Source organism: Dermacentor variabilis, chromosome 7 (genome assembly GCF_050947875.1).
Source record: "Dermacentor variabilis isolate Ectoservices chromosome 7, ASM5094787v1, whole genome shotgun sequence".
In the NCBI taxonomy this organism is placed as follows: domain Eukaryota; kingdom Metazoa; phylum Arthropoda; class Arachnida; order Ixodida; family Ixodidae; genus Dermacentor; species Dermacentor variabilis.
Window position 1 is genome coordinate 80,143,909 of NC_134574.1, and position 15,560 is coordinate 80,159,468.

General features: G+C 44.4%; 1 protein-coding gene across 3 annotated transcripts in view; it reads right to left on the minus strand.

The window, feature by feature from the left end:
• Nucleotides 1-229: 229 nt before the first annotated feature.
• LOC142587559 (uncharacterized) overlaps nt 230-15,560 on the minus strand; it is a 41,695-nt gene continuing 26,364 nt past the window's right edge. The window contains exons 3-5 of one of the 3 annotated variants that reach the window (XM_075698664.1): nt 15,124-15,340; nt 10,437-10,655; nt 230-1,572 (exon numbers count right to left, since the gene is read on the minus strand). In XM_075698664.1, the coding sequence (XP_075554779.1) occupies nt 772-1,572; nt 10,437-10,655; nt 15,124-15,340 (1,237 nt within the window). In that variant the 3' untranslated portion in view covers nt 230-771. Of the gene's footprint in view, nt 1,573-10,436; nt 10,656-15,123; nt 15,341-15,560 lie in introns of those variants that run through there. The other 2 variants (XM_075698665.1, XM_075698666.1) reach the window with 2 other exon arrangements.

Here is a 15,560-nt window from a genome sequence, read left to right on the forward strand (position 1 = left end):
CTACCGTGCACTTCTCGCGAGCTTCGTGGGAAAATAAAGCTGTCACAGGCTTTCCTTAACACCATGCAGTAATACATTGGCTTCACTTGACGACAGGCAACTGATCCTCTTCGCATATACAGAAACGTTTAGATATAGCTTGAATATTTCGAAATATACCACAATTGTGAGCAAGAAGTTCTAAGAAAATTTTTTATTTGATCCCGAAGTTTCCCATTGTCTTCCCTAACTAGTCTTTTAATAAGCCAAATGGTGACATTTTCCAAATAGGCTCCCTATTCTATGCTACGGCTACTACCGATGAAATCAATTGGTCACCGAAAAATTCATGACGCGCGCAAAATATGAAAAATCACCGTAGGGCGCGTATGCCTTGACACTAAACTTTCATACGTATAATTCATTTTGCCTGAGAAGTCACAGCATCTTAGCGCACAATAAGAGAACAAAAAGCGCTGAAGACTAGTAATCACTCTTCGAAATTTCCTGTATCACGCCATTACATCGAAAACCGAAAGCTTTCAGAAATATTCATTAATTTCTGCCGCTATGAAACACGATGTCATGCATCTTGTGCACCTGCATCTTCTGGTTTTTCTGCTGCCTTCAATGGATCTGATGGCTATACAGCCTCTTAGGCGTTTCTCAGTTATAGTACTTTCAATGACTCTACTGAAGCTCTTGACTGCGCTATGTCTACTCTTTAATTTGACTCGGGTTTTCCTTCTGCATTTAAAGGCCGAAGAAGAAGCGCTGTCTTCTCTGCATTTATTATTCTAATTTCTCACTTTCTATTCCTACCTCCTCCTTATTGCTCGCGGCTTCTTCCGCCTTTGTGGCTTCATTTGTCTGTTCTTGAAGCTTCACCTCCACTGAGCCTTTCTCCTTTTCAGAGGCTTTCGTTTGGACGTAGTTAAGTTTCGGAAACTCAACCCCACAGAACGTACAGCCACACCATTCTAACGAAACACTCGGCAAGCAGCTATTGATGTGGAGGCGGATATTGAAGTTGTTAGTGCGCACGAGGCGAAGCGACGGAAGGCGGAGCAGAGTGGAGTCCAGACACGCCGGCAGGTCGTTCCGGTCATCCAGGGCGCACTTGTCATTCTTCCTCGTGCCAAGCGTAAGTCGCTGCACGTGCTCTAGGCAGGGACGCTCGCCACACGACGGGCCGACTACAAACGCTGTCGTCAGTTCATGTTTTCCGATATGCAGGTCCTGAAGGCCCGGGCAGGACCTCAGGAGCATGAAGAATGAATGCTCCTTCATATCGCTAACGATGCGAAGATATTCCAAATGAGGGAAACCTTGGATAGGGGGGTTTTCATCGTCAATGTCGCACGCACATATTCGAAGGGACTTCAGCTGTGGACACTGATCCGCAATCGTAGAAAGTTTGACGTCGCAGAAGTTCGTAAGTGACAGTTGTACTAGGCGGAGCACAGATAGCAATTCGGTTGCATGAGGCTCTAAAGCACAGCGGGGTTTTGCAGTGTTGAAGGCGAGAGAAAGATGCGTGACTTTGGTGTAGCTGGGAACTTTTTGAAATGCACTTTCACATGCGGCTGAGAGCTGCAAAGAAGAGAAAACATCATATTATTTACAATAAACAGATTCGCATATGTGCTGGAGTAACTATACAGACAAAATAAACGTAAACTCTAGAAGTTGTGCATTGCAAACGGTTACCTATTTACAATACGTTAACTGTTACGCACTGACTCGTGGTCTTTTTAGAGGGGCTAGTAACCACGCCAGTGAAAGGGAAATAACTTGTTCTTTTTGCGTGTGCCGACGGGGTACGATTACCATGTAGTATTTGTCGGTAATCTTTCTTATTTTTTTACCTTAAAGAATGTGTCTCACGAGGCTGAAGTCTACTTAAATATTTTGCAACTTAACGTGCCAATGAACATTCTACTATAAATGCGCATTCAGCCACATATTGTGTGACAAAAATAATAATTAGGTGTCATTGCTAGCAAACGACGAAGATACAATATGACCACTGACTCGCAGTAGTGTACAGTGAAAGAATTAGCATTGGTGAATATAAACGCCAGAAGAATGCTAAACAAACTTGACTCATTTGAAGATATCTTACTTGGTCATGGTCATTTATTGGCATCGTCAGCGTCACTGAAACACGGCTCTCACCTGCAATCCATAGCCAGAAAATCTCATCGCTAAACTACTCAGTTATTAGAAAAGATCAAACAAGTCGAGGCGGAGGCGTAGGCCCTGGGAGTGTTAGCCAGCCCCACCTTTCACAAACCTTTATGGCAGATGTGGAACATCCTTTCTGCCGCAGGCGTCACGAATACGCGACCTTTCTTTTTTTTTTTTGAGGGGGGGGGGGGGGAGGTGCAGGCAACTGGTCAATAAACCCACACGTGCTACCTGAAGGCACCAATGTTGCCGGATTCGCGACCATCGTTATGTAATGAACGAGAACAAGAAGATCACGTGCTCGTGATCCAAATAAAGATCACATTGTCGCGACGCCTGCGGCAGCAAGAATGTTCCACATCCGCCGCCAAGGTTTGTGAATGGTGGTGCTGGCTAATGCTCCCAGGGTTAGTTCTACTAGTAGCACATAAATACCCTAGAATGTGGATGGGAGCACCTCGAAAGCTCAATTCGTAGAGCATCGCTCGCGTAATACGAAGGATGTGGAATCGTCCCCACCTGCAGCAAGTTGTTCTGTCATCCACTTTCAATCCCATTAATTTATAATTTCTTTATTTCAATTAGTCAGTACAAGTAATTTCCCTTGTGTTGTCGGGTGTCTTTGTTCATTGGTCTGTTATTATAAATATATATATATATATATATATATATATATATATATATATATATATATATATATATATATATATATGTGTAGAAAGCTGGTGTCTACAAATTTAAGCACGTCTTGTATTGTCACTACCAGATCATCTCGTAATACTACAGCAGGGAGTCCATGAATGTCAAATTTATATAATTTTGCAAAAGCTTCCTCTGCGTGTTTCAATACGAGTGCATGTAAGCAAAATGCGCATCGCCGTACGCGGTTCTTGGCACTTCTCGTGTTCGTGGGACTTCTTTTGAAAGTAAAAATTGTGTGAGAGGTGTGCGTTCCCTGTCCCTAAACGACATACAGCTACTTTCTAATGATTACATGATTTCCACTCGCCAAGCACAGGTACAGTACGATGCATCTTATTATTCGTGCCTGAGTCCCATTTGCGTTGCCATTTTGATGTCAAGCGCTTCCGAATCGCTCTGCTACTATCTTCTTAAGGAAGTGTCGTGTTCGTTCTCCTTTTTACGCTGCCATGAATGCGCATCTACGAGGGCAAATCAGAAAATAATGGCTCCTATTTATTATCCACGAAATGAAGTGGATAAAGATAATTACATATGTACGTATCTAGGTAACTTACACTAATTTTCCGTAACCTTTTTCCGTAACCCCACCGGTTCAAACATTTGTTTCATCGCAGACTAAGTTTGAGTTACCCCTGCGGTATAATTCGTCCGGCTGATTGTGGAACCACAGTCGGACTGTTGTCTTGGCTTCATCGTTGTACGTGAATCTCTGCCCTGCCAGGAAGCTCTTCAGCAGACCGAATACGTCGAAATCCCTAGGGGGAGAGGTCCGGACTGTAGAGCGGGTGGTCCAGACTCTCCGGTGCTTGTGGGCAGTTCTGCTTGTAGCATGTGGCCTCGCATTGTCGTGGAGAATAACCACGTTGTCCACATCGATAAAATCTCGGCGTTTTCGCAGGATGGCAGCCAGCAGATATAACAATGGGGAACAATACCTATCGGCATTGATGGTTACGCTTTGTGGCATGAAATCTAGCAGGAGCTGTCCTCAGCGATTCCAGAAGACTGTTAACATCACTTTCCCAACAGATATCACTGAACGGATTTTTTATTTTTTTTTTTTGTGTGTCACAGGCGAACCCGGATGTCTTCACATCGTGCTCTGTTGCTCCGATTCCGGCGTTTAATACAGTATCCACTATTCATCGGCACTAAAAAGGCGGTCCAGGAAACGTTCACCCTTCTCAGCATACCCTTGCAGATGATTCAATGAAGCAATCATTCGCTTGCCTTTCAGCATGTCATTCAACTGCTTTGGTGGCCGAAAGGGGTTCAACCGATGGGCCCGATTTTTTTTGTCGTATCGTTAGAAGCCAACATACACTGACACCGAGGACGTTTTCATCTTGTTTATTACATAACGAGGGTCTCGAATCCGGCAACATTGATGCCTTCAGGTAGCATGTGCGCGTTTATTGACCGGTTGCATTCACACAAAATGATCACGTTCACGTGACGCCTGCGGCAGAAAGGATGTTCCACATCCGCCGCCAAGGCTTGTGAGTAGTGGCGCTGGCTAACGCTCCCAGGGTTCCACTAGGCAACATAAATACCCAAGAAAGTGGATGGGGAAACTGTGCCGCGGTAGCCCAATTGGTAGAGCTCTGCACGCGAAATGCGAAAGTTGTGGTATCCTTTCCCCACCTGCGACAAGTCGTTTTCTTTCATCCACTTTCATTTCCATTAATTTATCGTTTCTTTATTTCATTTACTAAGCACAAGTAATTTCACCTATATTGTCCTTGGTGTCAGTGTTTGTTGGCTTCTAATAATACGACTAATAAAAATCGAGCCCCTGGTTTAACCCCTTTATTCTCGTCTATTACATAACAAGGGTCTTGAATCCGGCAACGTTGATGCATTCAGATAGCACATGTGGGTTTATTTACCGGTTGCATTCACCCAAAAAGATCACGTTCTCGCGACGCCTCGGCAGAAAGTATGTTCCACATCCGCCGCCAAGGTTTGTGAGTGGTGGCACTGGCTAGCACTCCCAGGGTTCTACTAGTAAACATAGATGCCCAAGAAAGCGTATGGGGAAACAGTGCCGCGGTACCTCAATTGGTAGAGCATCGCACGCGAAACACGAAGGTTGTGAAATCATTCCCCAACGGTGGCAAGTTGTTTTATCATCTACTTTAATTTTCCATTAATTTCTCGTTTCTTTATTTCATTTATTAAGCACAATTAATTTCCCCTATTTCACACTTGGTGCCAGTGTTTGTTGGCTTCTGATGATATGCTTAGGTAGCCGGTGATATGAAACCTCTCGGTATCCTGAGGACCTACAAATGATGTCGTGAACACTCCCACACCAAATGACAAGCTCCTGGGAAGTGTCCTTGAAGTGCTTTCACGAATCGTTCTGTCTCATTGTCATGCAAGCCTTCATGGTCTTTTGCGAACTCCAACTACCACCTCACACTTCTCTGAGCGAAACACGTTTCTCCATATGCTGGCTGCATTCTCTTGTGAATTTCCATGGGCGTTCGTCCCTTGCTCCATAAAAAACGATTCATACTTTTTTATTGCTTGTGTGGAGCACAACCGCAATTCTCCACACAACTGACAGCAGCGTCGCCCCGCGGAGCTACCGGGCCGGTCCGGGCCGGGCCGGTCCAAGAAAAGTCCACCTCTAGGCATGGATATGTTGACTTCGCATTTACAGCGCTAGCATGGTCCAAAAAATAGGGGCAAGGACTTTGTAATATGACCACAAAATAGGGGCAAGGACTTTGTGATTCGGCCTCGTATGTGCTGTTTCATTACCCAGTATATACCAACATGGTTTGAGGCCAGTCAGAAGCGAATTGATCTCCCGTATTCGTTAAAAGCCATCGCGTTTAAAATATTTGATACCAGAGGTTACTAGTGGGATGTCAGAATTAGAGCCTTTAGTTTGCTTAACGAATCAATATAAGCAACTCTTTTCGGGCTTGTAAGTGATATTCTCTTAAACAGAGTCCGTACTCCATATATTGCAACAGTGAAAACAGAGGAATACTGGGTATTCGAATACTTATTCTCTATTTTTTGTTACGGCCCGCACATGCACGTGGTCATGTGTTTTAAACCATGTGTGTAAAATTATATGTAATTTTTATATTCCTCCTCAAGAGCGCGGAAATCCCGTACGATGTATTCTAGAGGGGTGTCTTTTTTCTTTAGATGTATCAATGTCCAATCGCATAGCTGTGTAAAGTACCACGGGCAGTCGTTCGGGCTTTGTAGCACCCTGGAGAGCCTAATGAAGAATGTTCTAACCTCAAGAATATTCCTCCTATCGTAGGACAAGCGGCTGAGTCCTTTTCAGTTTACTTGTATAGTGTAAGCGTCAGTTGTACTGTGTCGCGGTATTGTGGCATCAGTATTGTGTGGATGACTGAACACTCTTCGCAGCTGTAAAAAAGGTTAATTGCAGTCAACATAAATTTTGGGCATGTGATGTTCTGTAAGCACCACTTGCAAGTTGCAGTCCACGGTTATCTGCTTGATCAAATCGTGGAATGCAAGACTGTCTGGCTGAGAAATAAACTGCACATCCGTAGTCTAAACGGCTACGCACAACTGACCAACAAATACACATACGTGGCACGTATGGTAGGAACCCCGGTGCTTTGGGATTCAATGCGCAATTGATGCGACTGCATCAAATGCCCCCTGAGCGACAAAGCCAACGTCTGTAGCAGCGAAACGGCACCTAAAATCCCCTTGGCTGAGACGCCACGACACGGTAGCGCTTTAACGAAGAAGAGTGAGCGAAGCGATGTTGTTGCGTAAGGGGAGAAGGCATCGCCGCGACGTCTCGTCATCAGGGCGTCTCGACGAGCAGCATTACGTCATTAGGTTTGAGAACCGAGCTAAAGTGTAATCCTACTTTTTTGCGAAAATACCACTGAAACAGTTTTTTTGGGTGGAGAAGCAAAGGCCATTTTTGTCAGCCATTTTCATTAGCTTGTTCTAATCAGCAGCTAAATTTCAGATGTTATTAAATTTAAGGCGTGGCATGCTACTTGCAGATTGTCGACGTATATGGAGTGCATAACAGAGACGCCAATGACTTTGTTACTACAGTTGATGTTTACTAAAAAGTATGCGGTGGAATGTAGAATGAACAGATGGTGAGCGTATTATGTGGTATAACAATGGCGTCTACAGCCTCGTACTCGATATTGAATAGAACATTCCGTGTAGAGGTGCCACTTTGGACAACAAAAGCGACTCCGCCAGATAGACGACTGCAGTGTTTGCGGTCCTTTCGTACGACAGTACGATATCTTTGTAAGTAAAGTTCAGGAAATATTTTGATATTACTTCCCTGCTTGGGTTGAGCGAGCAATGTGCAGAGCTTGTCACGTTAATGTCACCCACACAAGTGCAGTCAGCGAGGTTTTAAACTTGTTCTTTGTTTTTCAGTTCCAGGAGGAAGTTTCCGCTTGCCACCTTTGAAACATTGTAACAAGTTTGAGTCGTGTTTCCTAGCCATTTAAATACGAGGAAACCTAAAAGTTTCCTTACAGTAATGTTGCGTTCACTGTGAAGGACATGGTACTTTGGGAAGACGTCTTTGTTTGCTCCAAAAATAACTAGAAAGTTTCTTAGGTGCGCCCTCGTTGTGGGGGTTATCTTGAAGGAGGGTACAAACGTTTCCCTGTAAGCCTTGCAAAATTCGGTGGCACACAGGTAGCCACACACTACAGAGCCAAAACAAGCGGACATTACTAGGTTGGAAGAATACCTGCAGACGGCAGCCATATATTGCCGCTATATATATATATATATATATATATATATATATATATATATATATATATATATATATGTATATATCGGCCATGTATGGCTGCCGTCTGCAGGTATTCTTCCAACATAGTAATGTCCGCTTGTTTTGGCTCTGTAGTGTGTGGCTATGCCGGATATATTACACAAGGTTAATCCTTGCTGGCCGGAAAATCAGAAGTAAAAGAAGTGAGTAGAAGACAGGAAAGATTGAAAGCGAGAAAAATACGAATATTGTAGAGCAGCACAAGATACGGCGCAGGTGGTTCAGTCTGGAGCCGCATTCTGTGTGAACCAGAGGGCAAAAAGCTAAGTTGCCTCCATCGGGGGCCTTAAAAGTCCGAACACCTGGCATCACCTGAACCTCCAGGATCCTCCTTTCCCAAGACACGGCTAACCCACGCACGCATGGCTACACGTGGCGTCGCAACACACGAAACATCTGCTAATAATTTATAATTATAATTTAGATTACATAAGTTTGTGGTACGTCGGTATATAGTACGTGCTCATCTGTCTATGCAGGTATGTATGCGCATAACTTTGTTTTTTAACACGCCTGCGTCTCTAGTTAATCCATCGGCTAGTGTATAGAGTATCAATCTGCTGAGCTGAAAGAACCAGATTCAAATCCAATCGTTGGACCTACTGGGATCACTGGATATGTAGCACTGGGAATGTGGTGCTCTTCAATGAAGCTTTTTCACGCCAATTTGGGTCAGTGGATGCGCACGTAGCCAAAGGCCAAGTGGCTTACTCAGGTCACCAAACCAGAAAATCAAGGGCTTGTGGTGGCCTTTATCGAGTTGGCTTCGACGAACTTCACCAACGATGCTCTGAACTGAGAGCAGCTGCAAACCGGTAAACTTAATAAAGCGATTTTTTTTCGCTCTCTCTCTCTCACCGGATATGTGATACAGGGTAACTTTTGCTCTTCACTGATTTTTCTTTCACGCCAAATTAGGTCCTGGCTATGTGACGCTGGGTAAGTGCTGCTCTTTAATGAACTTCTCTGACGCGAACATTGGTCACTGTGGTCAGTCCACTGAGGTGTCCCGCACTGCAATGAACTTCTTTGACCCCAACTTAGGTCATAGGATATTAGCCATTGGGTATGTGCCACCCTTCAAAAAAAACCTTTTACAGAACTCTGGTGACTGTCATAGCGTGGGCGTAGCCTTATATTTTAATCAATACATATCATCAGCAACTACGCACTATCAAATCAGTTCTAAATAGCAATAATGTGGCCAATGATCTCTAAAGAAAGGATGCACCGGCAATCTTTAAAATTCATATGAACCCTTGAAAATGTGCCCCTGCATCATGGCACAGTTCCACTCCTTAAATGGAATTGTTCCAATAAAGGAACGCTAGGAGAACGAAAAGCTGAAATGCCTAATTCTCTAAGAACAATTGATATTCAGTGATTCCAGTGATGTTTTACAATTCCTTGATAGCCCGTATAGGAATTTACGGAATTTAGCCAGTGAGCTCTAGTCATAGTTACATTGGACCAAATTGTAAACATTTCAGTCGTTTCCAGATATGATTCAATACCTTGTGCTTACAATGTCCTATTGTACCACTTTCATTTAATAAGAACGCCATTTCATGCGCAGTAGTGGAGAAATGACTTCTTTAGCAACGAATTTTGTCTAAAAATTTACAAATGAGTATCTCAGAACTAGCCATTTCCTCAGAAATTATTCGTAATAAGTACACCCTACGACCCATTCGCTACTATTCGTAAACATCACTAGCGCTTTAATGTGAATAGAAAAAGAATACCAATATCCGGTATTCCTTTAAACTTGTCAATTTTTGCACATGCCCTTATGTTCGCGTTATCCAGCTGAAGCACACGAATTGTGCCATCACCAAGGCAATTTTTAAACATTTGGAGGCCACCTACGCACTTGTTGTGGGTTTCGAACGCCAAAGCAGTTATGCCCGATGGAACGCCGCTGAGCGGTCCTTCGAGTTATGAACTCCTCGCGGGCAAGGGAGCTCGCTTAGACGCTTGTCCCGTTTTCATTTAGCCTTACCCAGGGGCATCCAAGGCAGGTATAAAGCAGGCGAGAGCTTACGCGGACAAGGAATGCGTGGATAACAGACTTCCGAGAGCGAGGGCCCCCTAGGGCAACACTCCGCCGCAGCAGCAGCAGCAGCGGCGGCAGCAGCGGCAACAGCGGCGGCAGCAGCAGCAAGTGTACTCTTTCACCCACCATCCTCCGTCGAGGCATGCTCGTGCCGTGGCGTCGCAACCAATCGAAACTCCTTTGAGGCGCGCTCTTGACGTGCTGTCGCAGCCAATAAGAATTTAGGGGCCGTTTCGCTGCTACAGACGTGGCACGCCGGCTTTTTCGCTCAATGAGCCGTCTGACGCTTTCTGACCAAAATTTTCTGTAGCCTGTAGGGACGCGTCTAATTATCTGCTTCACACGTGCCATCCAACCCTTATCAAGCGTAGAAAGAGCGGCAGATATTAACAGACCCCTAGAAATCGTATGAACACCGCGAAAACATTCACTCCCCAAGATATCCTTATACGAATTGTTCCACACATCCGTATATTGTCCTACCGCATCACTAAACATTCGGCTCGCATAGTAGATATGAGTATTATCTCAGAAAACCTGTGCACTTGGTACGGAGTCGTTGTTACACAGGAGCCAGCTGATTCGCTGCGTTTTTGATGCCACCAGATAGAACCAAACGCTAAACTGCACGACATCATTTAATTTAGCTCACTAGAATATTCGTGGTAGTATGAATCTCACCTCCAGATATTCAGCTTCCGGGAAGTGTCGATGGGCTTCCTGCACGTCGAGATCGCTCTTTGCAATAATTGTGTCGGGAGATCCAGTGTCACGAACCGTTGTGCAACCAAGGAACAAGAATCTGCGTTTAATGGCGACTGGAATGCATTTGCCAGCCATAGTTACCGTCGTCTTGGGCGCCAGTGCTTTATCCATGTATGGTGACATGACCAGAGACAGCTGTGAGCAACATTGACGTTATTACATTGGTAAAAGAGGCGTCACAGATGAAATCAACGTAAAAATTGCAGTTCGGGAAGAGCTGGCTACCAAAGCTTTGCATATCCGGGAAACAATATGGATAACACGTGTATCATCCATTGTTTTATCAACATCGCGAGCATCTGCTACTGTGGAATCGTGTATTACAAAGGTTTTTGCATAATGTCTAATCCTCTCTGGTATACTTATTACTTGCTCACACGCTGAGCAAAAATCGATGAATTTCAGTTTCGGAAACAACTGTTGCGCGGAAATAAATGACTACCTTTCCAGTTTGGGTGCGCAAAAGTCAAAAGCACGCTGGACCAGCCACGTATTTACTATTCCTTCCCTTGGTTGCCGACCGAACGCCACTTTCCGTTCGCATCTGCTACACGCGTTTCACAGCAATTCGTTGCCCGGTGCATACTTTATTTATGCATCTTGTTAAGCTTGCAGGGTCTGCTAACATAACTCTCCGACGCTCGTTGCTTCCCACCTGGATAACTGCATAAAACATGATTACCATGAAACTTGGTTATAACGGCGCGATTTGCGGACAAGACACAGAAAGAATGCAGAGAAGACAGTCGCCAAAGTTCAACTGAGCGTTACTGCGGAAAAAATTGCATGACCAGCAGTTGCTGGGCAGAAACGTTAGAAACAACATTGCCACAGTGCACTTTGGCAGCATAAAAACAGATCATCGTGTCTCACTTCACTACTGAAAGTCCTGACCTGCGCAAGATTAAAGACACATTTCTAACAACGCTACACCATATTCTACGCTCTTAATATCCGCTGACTTCTAAAATCATTGTGCAAATATACCTCTTCTTGATCAATTAAGTGACGCGGTGCTATTGCGAGTGCGCTATGGAAATGTCGTTTCTAATGTTTTTGCGCAGCAACTGCTGGTCATGTGATTTTTTCCGCAGTAAAGCTCAGCTGAAGTTCGGCGACTGTCCTGTGTATTCGTTCTGTGTCCTGTCCTCAAAACGCGCCTTCATGTCCATTCTCCATCAAGCCGGCAACCAACCAACCCATCTAATTCTCTCAATGATTAACAAGAGCCCACTATCGGGTTTATAAATTATTATGCAGCGGGCCACTTGTCGCGTCATTCATGGCGTCAATATATTTTGTAAAAAACAAGTAACGAACCCTTTATAGAAGTCACTGGCTTTGGCTGCATTTCGCGCTGCGCATATTGTGCAAACTCCGGAAGCTCACACACTGAATAATGTACGTCTTCTGGGTTGTTCTTGCTTTCATGATTCCTTCGTATTGAGTGGCGTATGGCAAACTTGGGCCTAAGCAGGACACACAGCGACACGAGGCATATGTCCTACTCTGTTTGTGTTCGCCGTGCGCAACACATTAGAAAAGTCACGTAACCAATAGGCGAAGATTTCTACCGTCGTGAACTCCATCAATCCATTCCCGACGTACTTAAAGTTCAAAGGCAGTAGCTGCGCACCTGTGACCAAGTAACAGTCGTTTAAATGATGTCCTTACCCTCATACGTTTCCCAATTGTGCCTTCTGGGAATTCAAGCTTGGCACAATTTTAAGTATATCAGCAGAGGCTATAGATATCTAAACAGATTAGCGTCTCTTTTTCATTAGCGATACATTATGGCTGAAAAACTTGGGTGTATAATGATATACTCTCCAATAAAGAGAATCATTGCATGACCAAATAGCAATGTGAATACGTGCCTGACGGATTTCGCGTAAAAATGGTCTTATGCCTGCGTTGCAATAGAGGAATTATAGCGGAATATGGCAAATTAGTTCTGAAAAATACTTCAAAGTTGAGAAAGTGTCAAGAAAGAGAAAGTTGCCATCGACATAAACGTTGCACGAAGCTACAGAGCAAGCCTATACTTGTTTCTCAGAAGAAAAGTTTCGCAGTTGAGGAAAAATTTTCCTAGTCCAGTTACCGAAACCGGGACCAACGGCGTTCCGAAGCGCTCACTGTATCATCTTAGCTAACATCGAGGCTAGCTGAATGAAGAGCGAGGGTGAGTTAATTTACAATTCGCCGCACAGGGAAACCGAACATAGCAAATCAGTTCTGCGGAATTGCGCAGGGCGGAGGAAACATCATGCAAGGGACAATTGCCAACAATCCAAACGTAGCACGCAGCTAGAACGGGAATTCACATGGGTTTCTTCTAGCTTCGTGTTACGTTTGATTGAATGACAATTTCCCTTTCCTGGATATTGCGGAACATTGAACAGCAATTTAAGATTTCTTCTAGTACTACATAATTTTAGCGATAGCACAGGCATGTCATGCTTTTATGTACACGCAATAACAAAAAAGCGCTGAATCATATACCATTTTTCATTATTTTGTACATTCCAATTTTAAGCACAGTAAATTTTCCCGATGCATTCCGTGTCTCCTTTGCCTGTTGGCTATATGTGATCGTTATTAACAAAATCGAGCCCCTTATTTCCCGTTCTCTCGTTTATTCATTGCGAGGATCTTAAATCTAACAGGCATGATTTCATTGGGTAGCGTGCGAGGGTTTATTAGCCCCGTGCCTGTTCTCCTAAGATCAAGTGTTACGTGACTCCATCGGGGCAAAAAGGGATATTCCACATCCGCTCATCTTGGCTCTGAGTGGCGCTGGCTACCACTCTTAGACCTACGTCTAGTAAACATAAATGGCCAAGTCAGTGGATGAATTCCTAGTCATCGCCATATATTAAATTTGTAGTGCTTAGGTTGTGCTTAGGTTGCTTAGGTTGTGGGCTCAGACCGCACCGGCGACAAGTAACCTTTTTGTCCACTTTCATTTCCCTTTTCTTCATTATTTTCTGCGTTCTTATTTAAACGACAGTTACTTTGTCCGATGCTTTTCTTGGCTTCATTGTCAGGTTAGTTTTTGTGATCATAGCTTCTACTGGCAACTCGCATCAAGCGTGTAGAAAGAAAAACTTGGAGGACGCTGAAGATTCACCTTTAAGAGTGTAACGCAAAATCGTTAACGGGCCCCGTTCACATTGGCTTCTCATTCGCTTACCATGGTCTTGAGTCACATAACTACGTAGTTACTACGAGCACGCCCTCAGCGCCTTATGCTCTACTGCTGACGTCATCTCTCCTCCTAGCGGCCTCTGCGAGCAGTGGAACCGTTCCGCTCCTGACTCAATATCACGCGCACAGGCGTTCCTTCTTTCACGGCAGTGTTGAAGTGTCCACCGAAAAGCGAGATGGTTACTCCGCGTTTTCTTTCATTGAAAATCGAATTTAGGTCGATACGAACGCACCTGATTGTTGAAGTACAATGAAATATCGGAAGCGCCATTATTTCGCATGATTGCCTCATTCATAATTAGCATATTCATAATTACTCAAACACGCATGAGTAAGTGTCTCTAACATACTTCATTAAATTAAAGACAACCCACTCTCTATGTCTCCCTAGTATCCACAGCTAGAATCCGCGGCCACGAAGACATGCGTCGAATGGTAGCTGGAAAAGGTGTTTGAGTTTCCGCCCAACAAAATTATGTTTTCTTGTATGTTCAAATTACAATTCAATGGTATGATGTCGGAAGGCTGTGCGTAAGTCGTACTTTACGTATTTTAGGACGCGTTTTACTTTGAAAAATTCAATTAGTTAGGTGACGCACGTGCGCCACGCGTAGGGTCTGTGTGGTTCGAGATGCGCGGTGGAAGATTATTTTTCTCTAACAGACAACCCTGCCAACGTCCACACCAGATTCTCTGCGACACGGAGCCCTTATCGCAATCGCGCGAAAAGAAAAACAGCCCTGAACTGAGGCCTACAATCGCGGCTCCTGCGCGCCACCCACAGTGCTGCTTTGAATGAATTACGAAAAATGTTAATCATCCACGAAGCCACGCACGTCAGGTCGAGCTGTATCTTCTGGGTGTGCGCACAGTTAACGTTTCCCGACCTACCCAGATCGTGTGATGAACGTATTTATCACCAGTTCCCTACTGCGAGACAGATATAATTACACGAATGAAATCTGGCCTAGCTCATTCAATTTTGACGGCTAGTCAGCTAACCACGCATGAAATAAATTAAATGCCACCGAAAACAGCAACGCATTTCATTTTGTAAAAAGGCGGAACACTTCTATCCACCGATTTGGCCTATTGGTCTGGCCAAATTTGTGTATGTGTGTGCAGCTTAGAAAATAACAACTAGTTACTTGCAGATAATTATCTACACAGTACATTTATCTGTCATATTTCTTGATTTCATAAAATCGTTATGCAATCAACTTTGCTAGTCTCATACATATAGCTCTAAATGCTTCCTGCACAAGGGTTTCAGCAAACGGCTTGCACTTCCGTCTACGTGCAATAATACTAGGCAGTAGCAGGAGCAAGTTGCCGCACATGGATGCGCAAGAAATCACATCGCAGTGTGGTCGAAGGCACATTCGAGCTTGCTTACCTTCGGGCACTTGTACAACAAGCTGGTCAGAGTCTCCTGGTTAAAGAGCAGGATGTCTGACCCAATGATCAGAATGTTTCCCAAGAGCTGCTCCATGCGGGACGTGGTGCACGAGCCCTGAACTATCGTTCCGCTCTCCCATTCCAAGCGTAGATTGTGGTAAAGGACCACGGAGGTGACGGTCGGAAACCATGTCACCAGATCCCGGATTTTATTTCTGTGCAAGGATGAACGAAAAAATTCAGCAGAACCGTATCACGATAACTGTCGACGGTAATGCGGTTACTTTTCATGAAATGTAACGACACACCGTACTGCTGAACACACGTTTGCTTGAAATCTGTAGTGGTCATTGTGACATTTGCGTTGCTTCGGCTATGTGCGCATACACTGTTCTCCGGTAGCAAATCACGTTGCTGTGGCATTCGCTTGCCAAG